This window comes from Pezoporus wallicus, unplaced genomic scaffold (genome assembly GCF_028554395.1).
Source record: "Pezoporus wallicus isolate ANWC-B61680 ecotype Strahan unplaced genomic scaffold, APGP_CSIRO_Pwel_v1 contig_4238, whole genome shotgun sequence".
Classification (NCBI taxonomy): domain Eukaryota; kingdom Metazoa; phylum Chordata; class Aves; order Psittaciformes; family Psittacidae; genus Pezoporus; species Pezoporus wallicus.
In genome coordinates, this window is record NW_026637932.1 from 2,305,537 (window position 1) to 2,316,641 (window position 11,105).

At 40.9% G+C, this 11,105-nt stretch overlaps 2 protein-coding genes across 2 annotated transcripts; one reads left to right on the forward strand and one right to left on the reverse strand.

The window, feature by feature from the left end:
• The first annotated feature begins 338 nt into the window (after positions 1 to 338).
• RPF1 (ribosome production factor 1 homolog) lies at positions 339 to 6,234 on the forward strand. Its single transcript, XM_057408334.1, has 9 exons — positions 339 to 493; positions 588 to 644; positions 1,619 to 1,699; positions 2,129 to 2,224; positions 2,909 to 3,062; positions 3,614 to 3,696; positions 4,647 to 4,828; positions 5,090 to 5,216; positions 6,050 to 6,234. The coding sequence occupies exons 1-9, from the start codon at positions 341 to 343 to the stop codon at positions 6,089 to 6,091; spliced, it is 975 nt and encodes a 324-aa protein (XP_057264317.1). The 5' UTR covers positions 339 to 340; the 3' UTR covers positions 6,092 to 6,234.
• A 1,115-nt stretch (positions 6,235 to 7,349) lies between these two features.
• On the reverse strand, positions 7,350 to 11,103 carry GNG5 (G protein subunit gamma 5). The gene is made up of 3 exons (XM_057408339.1): positions 10,935 to 11,103; positions 9,719 to 9,874; positions 7,350 to 7,592 (listed from the first exon to the last, which is right to left on the reverse strand). The coding sequence occupies exons 1-2, from the start codon at positions 11,013 to 11,015 to the stop codon at positions 9,749 to 9,751; spliced, it is 207 nt and encodes a 68-aa protein (XP_057264322.1). The 5' UTR covers positions 11,016 to 11,103; the 3' UTR covers positions 7,350 to 7,592; positions 9,719 to 9,748.
• Between the last annotated feature and the right edge of the window lie 2 nt (positions 11,104 to 11,105).

Sequence of the window (11,105 nt, forward strand, 5' to 3'; positions counted from 1 at the left end):
TGGGCCGGGCCCTTCTCTGACTCGCTGTACGACCGCCGCCGAGGCCCAGCCACACCTCCTGGACGCACCGAGGCCGAAACATGACGGCAATGGGGTAAAAAGGAGCAGTTTCCAAACAGCGTTAAAAGCTCCAGCCCGGCGGCGCCAAAACACCTTCCCCCCGGGCAAAACCACCGCCCCGCCCCTGCTACGCCCACCGGCAGCCAGGTTGTCCCCTCCGCGCGTGCGCAGAAGCAGAAGCGCCCTTTCTGCCAGCGGCCTCAACGCAGGCGCAGATGTGCTCTCCTAGCGGGCGGGGCAGAGGTCAGGGGTGAGAGGTCAACGCCTTTCCGGCGGCAGCATGGCGGGTGATGGCAGCGGCGCGGTGCCCGAGGATGCCGGGTCATCGGCCCCGGCGCGGGTTCTCTTCCCGCCGACCTTCAGCGTGTCCGAGATCAAGAACAAGCAGCGGCGGCACTTCATGTTCCTTCGATGGAAGCAGCAGCAAAGGAAGGTGGGGAGAGGAGGGCCCCTCGCGGCGGCCTGGCGGGAGGGCGGGGGGTGCCCGGCCCTGTCTGGCTAACGGACCGCTCTCCCTCTCTCGGTAGGAGAAACTCGCCGCCAAGAAGAAGCGGAGAAAAGAGCGAGAAGCCCTCGGAGACAAAGTAAGGTCTCCGGGTCCCGCGTCGTGGTGAGGCCGCCCCGCCGCGGGGACGTGGTACTCCGCGCCGGCGGGGGGGCAGCTCGCCTCTGTGATAATTCTTCATCTCAGTCTTGTGCTGGGGTTCTTCAGTGTCGAGTCAGACGGGGCCTGCAGTGGAGAAGTGGTCTCAGTGCCTGCTGGCTGTGGTAGCCTTCAGCGGCACTGTGCTGTGTAGTGGAGGTATCAAACAGCTGAGCTTGGGAATGTCGTTGGTACTGAGCTAAATGATGCTGTGGGCGGGCAGGGTGAGTTTCAGGCTAATGAGGGCATAAAAGCAGGCCCTTCCTGAAAAGTAATTTCTGGCCAATGTAATTGCTATTGTACTGTGTTGATGTTGTTAAGAATTACCCTCTAGTAAGTAATTTTTATCTAAATTAAAACAGTCAGATCTGGCCAAAACCCTGCCCAGACCAGTTGTTGAGTTGTTTCCAAGCCTAGCCACTAACAAGGTGTTTGCTTCTTTTCCTTTCCTTCCAAAAAGTGTTTTGACAGTTGACAGCTGTAAGTTCCTGTATTATCATAATCTCCCAAGAGCAGTGCAAGTAAATGGGGTAAACATAGGCTACTAGTTGTTCAGGTGTAGATGTCAAGGCTAAAATGCATTGCTGTTGAAAAGTAGAGCTTTTTCTTCCACAGAAGTGGATAGAAAGTTCCCCTCTTTTTGTTTTGGAAGCCTGTTTCTTAATAAGACTGAAATCAAGCAGTGTTACTGTGGTAGCAGTACTTCTCTTTGTGATGCTCCCTGGTGTCCCAGTACTAGTGCCTGTTTTTAACCAAGGTGATATTGTAACTTGTTTTTTAAGAGCTGACATGTAACAAATAATACTTCTAGTTCTGTGTAGAAGTGTACACTGTATCATGGCAGTATGGATGTGGTTTTGCAATACACTTAAAAATCACATGGATGTAATAAGTTAATGAACTTACTTATTTTAGGCCCCTCCAAAAGCCATACCAAAGACTATTGAAAATCAGAGAGTGTACGATGAAACAACTGTAGATCCCAATGATGAAGAGGTAACTGCTTAATTTCTGCATGTGCTGTTACGTTAAACGTTGTTTGGGGTGGTGATTTTTTTTTTTTTTTTTTCTCCTTTGTTTTCCAAGAAGTGTCATTAAATAGACTGATGAAACTTAACGTTCACCGCTCTCCCGTTAAGGTTTTCATTACTTTTTACATGTGCTGGGTTCACTTAAGAGGTGATGTCATTCTTTCATTATCTTATGAGATAATTTTAATTTACTGTTATTGATAGTATAACCTGCCAGTGTTCATCACATTAGGTTCTTACAAATGCAAACCCTACATGCCTTGTGATGATTAATTATAGAGTAAATTTCAAGAATTGAAATTTTTCTTAACTAAATCAGAATTTAGATCGTATCAAACAATTGCTCTTCAATTATTTCACATACGGTATATTAATGAGACTTCTGTTCTTCCAGGTTGCTTTTGATGAAGCAACTGATGAATTTGCACCATACTTCAACAGACAGACAGTTCCCAAAATTCTTATTACAACATCAGACAGACCTCGTGGGGTATGTATCTTTTACTTCTATCATTCGAAGCAGTCAGCTGGTTGTAAGATGTCAAGGTTTTCGTCCTATGATTGGGAAATGAAAGTTTTAAAATACTAGCTTTCACATGGACTTTTTTGTGCTGTTTTATGTAGTGACCATCAATAACCTTGTATATGTAGGTAATCTATTAGTTTCTCTAGAACTGCTTGTGCCATCATAACAGAATCCAAACCTCATGCATATGTTTTTGTATGCAAATTACCTGCAATAACTACTTTGGAAGATTACTGACTTTTGTAAGAACCATAAAAGAAGTGGTTTTAAAAATAGGGAAAGTACACCTCAAATAGTTTATCTGGAAAGTCATACAATACTACCTGATGTAATAGTATTTTCAAAATTGTATTTTGAAATGTGAACTTTTTGCTTTTGGGATTTTCCTGGTTTACTGTGATGAAGGGAGGGGAAAAAAAGTCCTTTAAAAATAACCAAAATATCCTTGGTGTGCTGCAGTCTTTATTGCGAGTAATTTTCTTTTCCACTGACTGAACAAAGTAATTTAATAGCTTGTCTTCATATGTTTATAGAGAAGCTGGTAACATACCATCAGCAGCCAGTTGGAACAAGCAACCCTCCATTCTCCTAATACTTGAATTTGTTGCTCTAATTACCACATTGCAATTTAACTCACCTGTTTTGCAGAGAACAGTGAGATTCTGTGAACAACTGTCTACTGTTATACCTAACTCACATGTCTACTATCGAAGAGGACTGGCTTTGAAAAGAATTATTCCACAGTGTATTGCAAGGGACTTCACGGATTTAATAGTCATTAATGAAGATCGCAAAATACCAAGTATCCTTTTGTGCATTTATTAGAATAGATATACTAGCCCTGGGCCTGTTAGGGAAGGAAAGTAATTCTGTGGTGTGCATCAAAGATCTACTTTATTCTGGCTTTTTTTCTCTTCACTGTGCAGCTTACAGTGTAACTACTGTTATAAATCACTGTGCCAACTTGTGTATCTGATGGCTAATGGAATGTGAAATTATTAAAGTGTATTGGCTTTTTTAGTTTAGTTTGTAATGCATGGATAAATTTAACAGCTTAATTAACAAGTTTTTCTGACCAGGAAATTCCCTTTAGTTTTGCTGACTAGATAAAACATTACTAATTGATAAATGAAGAAGCGATAAATGGTAACTGGTTAGCTACAAACAATATTTAATGGACATCCTTCAGAACACCAGCTAGTTTATGAAACTATGTTCAAAAATATAATGAAACCTTGTAAATCAGGCATGGATTATGGATGTACTTTAATACTGCATTTTGCAGTTAATGTTCTTCTATAAACTACATGTTGAATTTTACCAGCCTTCTTTTTTTTTTAACTCGGTGAACAGATGGTCTTGTTTTAAGTCATCTGCCTGATGGCCCAACTGCTCATTTTAGAATGAGTAGTGTCCGGTTGCGTAAAGAAATAAAGGTGAGACTCCAATAAAACTTAAAAAAACCCCAAGGGGTAGTCAGTTGTTTATTAATAAATATGTTCAGTCTATTTGAACTGTCAAACCTGCACTGTTGTACCATTTAGCTGATCTTGTAAACGTTGTTTTTCGTAAGCTGACAGGAGGCCAAGGACTAGTATAGTCTACTTCCATAAGCAAAACACTTCCATTTGCATAGTTATTTGCTGAATTTCTTTAACTGGCTGACAAGTGTTCCTACAGTCATGCAAATAAATAGCAGCTGATAACCTTACATCAATAGGGAGTACCCAATGTATAGTATACACACAAATAGGGGGGGTGTATAAAAGTGTACTAGAAGTATACAAGTACACGCACAATAGGATGTGTATAAAAGTATACAAAGGGATAAAAGATTTCAATAGATGTAGTTCCTAAAGTAAACCTAGTTTTTCTTACTCTTACAGCCTTGTTACCTCTTCTGTAGTAAGTATTGCTTACTTAGCCCTAAATAATTTGCAGTAAAATTTTTTTTTTTTTTTCTCATTTGAAATAAGTAATTTTTAAACTTCACTGTTCTTCTTTAATAAGAATCCTATACACTCTTAGTTGGCGTTAATATAGAGAAGAGTCCTGTGGCAGGTAGAGGACATTATTTGCTGTAACAGATGCTGCCATGAGTGTAAATAGATGCAGGAGAGAGGAAATGTAAGATTATTTGTCATTTTTCATTCAATTTACATTGTTGAACCAAAGATCCTGATGTTACTAGTTGCTCCTTTACTTGTATATGAACTTAAGTTTGTTTGAGGCATATAAAAACATGCCTTAATAATACTAGCCCTGTTGTGAGAGGCTGGCCATGGTTGTCTTCCCCCTTTTATTTCAGATTCCTTTTTGATAATATATTAAAATCCTTTTGTATTAAATCTGTTCTTTGCATTCTTACCTGTTACTTTCATTTCAGCGAAAAGGGAAAGAGCCCACAGAACACGTACCTGAAGTAATCCTGAATAATTTCACAACACGGCTTGGCCATTCTATTGGTCGCATGTTTGCCTCTCTCTTCCCACATGATCCTCAGTTCATTGGAAGACAAGTAGCTACATTTCACAACCAGCGAGACTACATCTTTTTCAGATTCCACAGGTGATGCTTTCCACAAAACTCACAAATGAGAATGTTTGTAGACAGATTCACAGAATGGTTTGGGTTGGAAGGGACCTTAGAGCTTATCCAGTTCCAACAGCCTGCCACAGGCAGGGACACCTTCTACTAGACCAGGTTTGTCCAAGCCCTGTCCAACCTGGCCTTGAACACTGCCAGGGATGGGGCAGCCACAGCTCCTCTGGGCAAATGTTCTTGTAAATTGCTTCTTAAGTTTTTTTTTTTATTTTTTATTTCCCCAAGATATATCTTCAAGAGTGAGAAGAAAGTAGGAATTCAAGAACTTGGGCCACGTTTTACATTAAAGCTGAGGTCTCTTCAAAAAGGAACCTTTGATTCCAAATTTGGTGAATATGAATGGATTCATAAGGTATGTCTAGTGAAGTAGTCCTGCTTGGGGAGGGAGGCTAAATCTGACATGAAGTGTAACCACAAATCTGAGCCTAAAAAAGCAGTATAAATGCAGTTCTCAGTACATGTTTAACTGAAGTATTTAGAGGTATATTTTGAGAAATACGCAAAGTAGAAGCAATATAGCGAGTAAAAAATAAAAATAGCAAAGATGATGAATATCAATGTAGCATGACTACTTACTTGCAGAGTGCAGTTTTTTTAACATACACCATATAAGCAAATGTGAAAAATGCTCTCCTGGTATAAGCTATTACTGGAAGCCTGGTAAACTTGACTAGACCTGGTTTTGTTCAAGGTTGAGTACAAGGATCATAATGTAAAAATGATTAAGCTACTTAGTAAGTATCACTTCTTAATAGTGAGTGGAAATTAACACTGACATCAGTACATCTTCAAAAATGGAAGTATTACTCTAGGCAGTGATAAATTACTTTTCCACTAATTTCTACCATGGCATTACAGTTCATGGGCAAAACTTAGAAGTGAGTGTCCAAGCTATTCCAGAAGTTAATCCTCCTGGTGTAGTCCCTGAAATGGATAAGCTTGTTTGTTTTAAAGACACTTTGTCTACTGTAATGGACAGAGAACTGCTGCATGTTTGTTAGTTCTAAACTATTAATCTCTTAATTCTTTTCCCTTGTTAGTCTTGAAAAGGTGACTATTAAGGATTCGATGAACTATAGTATAGTTGTGACAGATTTCACTGCCTACCCCACTATAAACTGGTCATCCTTGTTTGTATCCTGTTGCATGAATTTGCTCGTTGGTAACTTTTCTTTTGAATTTCAGCGACGAGAAATGGACACAAATAGAAGAAAATTTCACTTGTAAGGGACAGCTATCTGCCAATTGCTGGTGGCCAGAAATACAACAACTGCTTCGAACTACGGATTATCTGAGACTCCTAATGAATGATAATGATACTGAACAGTATCTGTCTGCGGATACAAACATTAAAACTCTACAGGAGCACATCAAGTAGGATGCATCTTTCTTCCTATGTTTGTAGCTAATCCAACATGAGGAGGACAGTGACTGTTTTCCAGTTTAGCAGGAAAAACTATGGCAGTGCCAAAGCAGCCTGTAATTTAGCTATCACTGAAGATGTGCCGTGACTGCTGCTGTGCTGTAGATAGATTACACTTTGTAACATCAGACAGTAAATATTTTGTTTAAAGATATTCTCAAAATAAAATATTTGTTATACAGCTTTTTTTTTTCTCTTCAGCAGCTAAACCCTGATGTCTTTCATTTATGAGGTAAGACAGAAATATTTTAAACCTCTTTCTGACTTACAGTATGGTGATAGGTTTCCAAAAATAGTCTCCTATCTGGAGAACACTGAGAAGGTTGTATGCAATCCAGTATTGACCAAGGAAGTCTTGTGGTATTTTATTTCATGAACATCTTGCATAAGACAGCTGTGTTGCTGAAGTTACAAAAATGCATTCGACTCTTAAAGGTATCTCTTCTGTACATGTCCTGTTTAGAAGAGGTGTATACCCAAAGCAATTGAAAAGAAGTAACACTGGGAAAGAATTCATAAGGCCATAAAGCAGTCTCATCTAAAAATGCTGCTCAGCTGAACAGTCAGGTCTCTGAGCAGGGTTTTCCCCACTAAAACTTTAAATATGGTTCTTCAGCCTCACAGCTATACTTGAGTGGGTATTATCTGCAGAATATTGTTCTGCCTTAGGTTTTACACATTCACTGGCAGCTAAAGATGTTTTCTTTGAATTGCTTTTTCATATGCAGCTATAGTAAGAGCTTTTTCATACTCATCTAAAAGAGTCAGATGGCTGATAGAGTCATCTATTAGGGTAGAACAAGATAAAATTACTCTGTCCCATCTATGATATGGGACAGGCTGTATAGTTGAATTATTTTTTATTTTTCTTTTATGCTTCTGAATATAGTACTGATGAATATTCATTGTTCTGTAAGACCCCAGGAAAACTTGCAGCAGCATGGAATATGTAAGGACAGACTCCTCTGTATACTCCCTAGCTGCTGTAGTGATGCAGTAACTGGTGAGGTGTCAACGTAGCCAGGTGTTAATCAACTTTTTACAGTAATTTCAAGACCAGACTAAGTCAAGACACTTTTATTTTTTGCTTGGCATATAAAACTGATTCCCTTATGAAACAGAAGTATTTTACTAGCATACAGTTCATTTGGAGAGGTAGATGGTAAGAAGTTTGACGACAGTAGCAATTTTACAGTTAGATTTGGCACATGAAAGCTAAGCTTTTGTACAGACTTCAAACCAGGCCACTCCTTGAGGCACTCTGCCCATACACACATCAGCAGCTAGGAAAAGATGCTAAAAGATCTGAAAATAAAAAACAAAATATAGTTAGAAAAGTATCAGTTCTAAATAAAGCAACTCTAAGAACAGGCACCTTCAGAGTATGCCATGTACTGCTATTTAGAAAAAACAAAATCCTCTTTTTTTTCCACAGCTGTCTTAGGAAACTACTATTGGCTTATAGAATAAACTTTTCAAACCATGAAGCCCAAGGGCACAAAACGATAATCAAAGCTGTTGGAAAAGAACTGAAAAGTGGAAGGACAGAAAAAGTTGTTCCAAATCACTTGGCACCTATAGAAATGCCAGGTATCTACTTTGCCTTTGAAAAGCAGGGGAAGTCTGTAACTAACAAGTTACACTTTTCACTCTACAGAGGTGGTACTAACTGTAAACATGAATTCCATGGGTTCATTGTGAAAACACCAGGATTACAACTAAGAAATTGCCTATTTTGAGGATGTGCTTGCAAGAGATAAAAGTCAAAGACATTTTCCGTATAGGTAGTGTAACTTAAGCTGCTGTTACGACTTCTGCCTGTAACTTCAGCAGAAGTAAGTGCTCCGCTCCAAATTCAGAAAGATGGAAGATAAGGCTTGTAGTTGAGAAAGAAAATAATAAGCCTTTTATGCCCTGCGTGTGCAAGATAGAGGATAGTTATTTCCTGACATCCACACCCAGGAATTACTAGACCTTGGCAAACCTCAGTGGGCAAGTATGCGTCACTGATAAAAGTAGAGTTTGTCTTTTTATAGGTTAGCAGTTTATAATGCTTACACATGATCTGATTTCCTTGAATTACTGCTTGGTGTTGATGCTACAGTAGTGTGAACACAAGTTAGTGCCCAAGAATAAAATCTTTTAAATAAGAATAGTTGATAAAATTCACAATAAAAATAACTTTAAAAGCTGCAAGAACTCTAAATCAGACTTCAGTTCACTGCTGTAATTCAATGCTCAAAACAATGGGGGAAGTGTATATAGTTAAGCATCAATCTCTATACTGTTATTATTACTAGCACAAACCACGTTGTTTATACACAAACTTTTTAGAAGTTTTCTACAGTCTGCTTGAGGGGATAACAGTTTTAAAGAACAATTCTAACAACCCAGTCTGACTGTGGTCACTTTTCTATAAAGCTGCCTAAATATCACAATGCAAATCTAGCAAATTACAATTATTTGGGTGATGTAAGTCAGCTACAAAACCAGGATTCTTTAAGGTTAAGGCTCACTACAAGATGTGTAAGGATTGTGCACTATGGTTCACTGCGTATCTGATGCTTTGAAATAATGTATATGCCCTCACCACCAACAGATCCCAATCAAAGGGCAGTGGGGAGGAGGGGACATGGTAAAATTATCATGCGTTTACTGAGGGCAAAATAGCAAACTATTTTGAGTTTCAGTGAGACTACTGTCGATCTACAACTCACCTTTCTAAAAGGTTAGTCTACAATCTAATCAGAATTTCCAAGGAATACCAGGTGAGTAGTCTTCATAGTCATAGCAGTATTGCTACTGAAGTTATAAAAGTTATGGAATGAAAAGTCAAATGAGCATTCAAGTGTTTCCATTTAACTTAAACTTGCTAGCCATGTAGTAGCTTGTGTGAGTGGAGTATGGGCTTTCACAAAATTCTTTTTTCCTTGTGGCTTAGAGGGCATGCCCTGTAAGGGGACAGTGCTCTTGGAGGCTACCACTCATCTTTGATAGTGCTCTTTAAAAGTTTAAGAATGAAAGTTTGCTTTATCTGTCACAGTCAGGATTCACCATGTATGCTGTCAGGCAAGTAATTCTACATGCAAAAAGGGAAGTAACACCCTTACACAGAAGGAAAATACAGCACAACCAGGTTGGTCCTAACAGTAGTAGCTGGCTCCACTACTACTTTGCTGCAGCAACAGACAGATAGAAGGAAGGCCTGCAACATAAATACTGCTCATAATACTTATGAACAGCATGTGTCCAGCACAGAGCTATGACCAGAACAGGGGGGGAGGAGGAGCTCAAAATGGGGATCTAGACCAATACCAGCTGCAGAAGTCAGATGTCTCTTCTGAATACTTTTAATACAGGCAGTCTCATTCAGTTAAAGCCAGCTGTTTTTAATGACAGAACCATTTTTGAATAGTAATTCAATAACTTACCACTGAAAAATACCGAAGTAGTTCATGTAATTACAAAAATGAACAAACTTTCTGGGGTCTGAAGGGGTTTGTACTCGATGATACTCCTGTCAGTAGGGGATCATGCTGTGCATTTTGCAGGCAGAATTGCTTCAAGTCTGCTGCAGCCTGGGAAACCTAGTCATAATAAAAGTTGGCATTAGAATTCACTGACCACTCGTTACTGAGGATGTAACTACATCAAAAGTATAAAGAATACTGCTAATCATTCTGCAGTACAGCTTGTTTAGATTTTATACAGTGCTTCCATTGTCATTTTTTTGGTTTAAGAATTTGCGCAGTAATAGAGTGACAATTTGGAAAATGTTCACATTAATCTTTCAAGCCTGAAGAGTGAAAGATGAGCAACATCTTGGAGATGGGTTTGTTAAATATATGAAGAACCTTGTACTAACATAAATTGTGTAAAAATACAGCTTACAGTGTAAGATGCTCTACTTGACTGAACTGCTAGTTTATCTTCCATTGGAAACCTATACTAATGATGAGAGAGTGGTTTTGGTAGGTAGTACCTAAAGACAAGGCAGTAAGAGCTCTTTGTCATTCTTTTCTCTATTGTAACTCTGAACTTGTAAAAAATACGGATCAAAGTTTCAGAAAGTAGCATCTTCACTGGTATCTTGTACTTGCGGTTTGCCCAGAGTTTCCCTTAATTTGGCAGGGCCCCATCTCAACCCCAAACCGCACGAGTTAAATGTACTCGGTACGTCTTGCAGCAAAGTCTCCATTTTACAGTGCCAGGCTAGCCGGGGCAACCTGTTGTGAACCCTACTCTAGCGGCCCTTTCCCAAGAGAACGATGGAAGAAGACGCTTCTCAGAAAAAGGAAATTAAAGGGAAGGGCACAGCCACCATCCCGGGGAGCGTTTCGGCTGCACACCGGCCTCCGGGTACCCGGGAGGCTGCAGGAAGCGAGGGGGCGACGCGGGCCTCGCACGGGCCGAGCTCCGGGGCGGCGGCAGCGGTAGAAGAGGCGGCTGCGCAGCCACCCCGAACCTCTGCTCGGCCCGACGGAGCCGTGGGCTATAACCTGTGATGGGGTGAGGTAGGTCGGAGCAGGCGGTCCCGACCCTGCCCAGCCCCATCCCCGCCGGGCAGCCTCCGAGGAGCGCCGTGGGGCGCGCCCCAGGGGCGGTGTAATGGCGGCACGTCCGCCCCGTCCCAGCTCCGCTTCTCACCTTAACGCGAGTCACGCTGGCCTCCAGGCGCAGCTGCTGCACCACTTTCTTCATGGCCGCCACGTTGGAGGAACCCGACATGGTGGGAGCTGGAGCGGGAGCGGCAGCGCCTGCACACCCAGCACAACTTCCCGGCGCGTCCCAAACTCTCCGACCAGGCGGCGCCTGCGC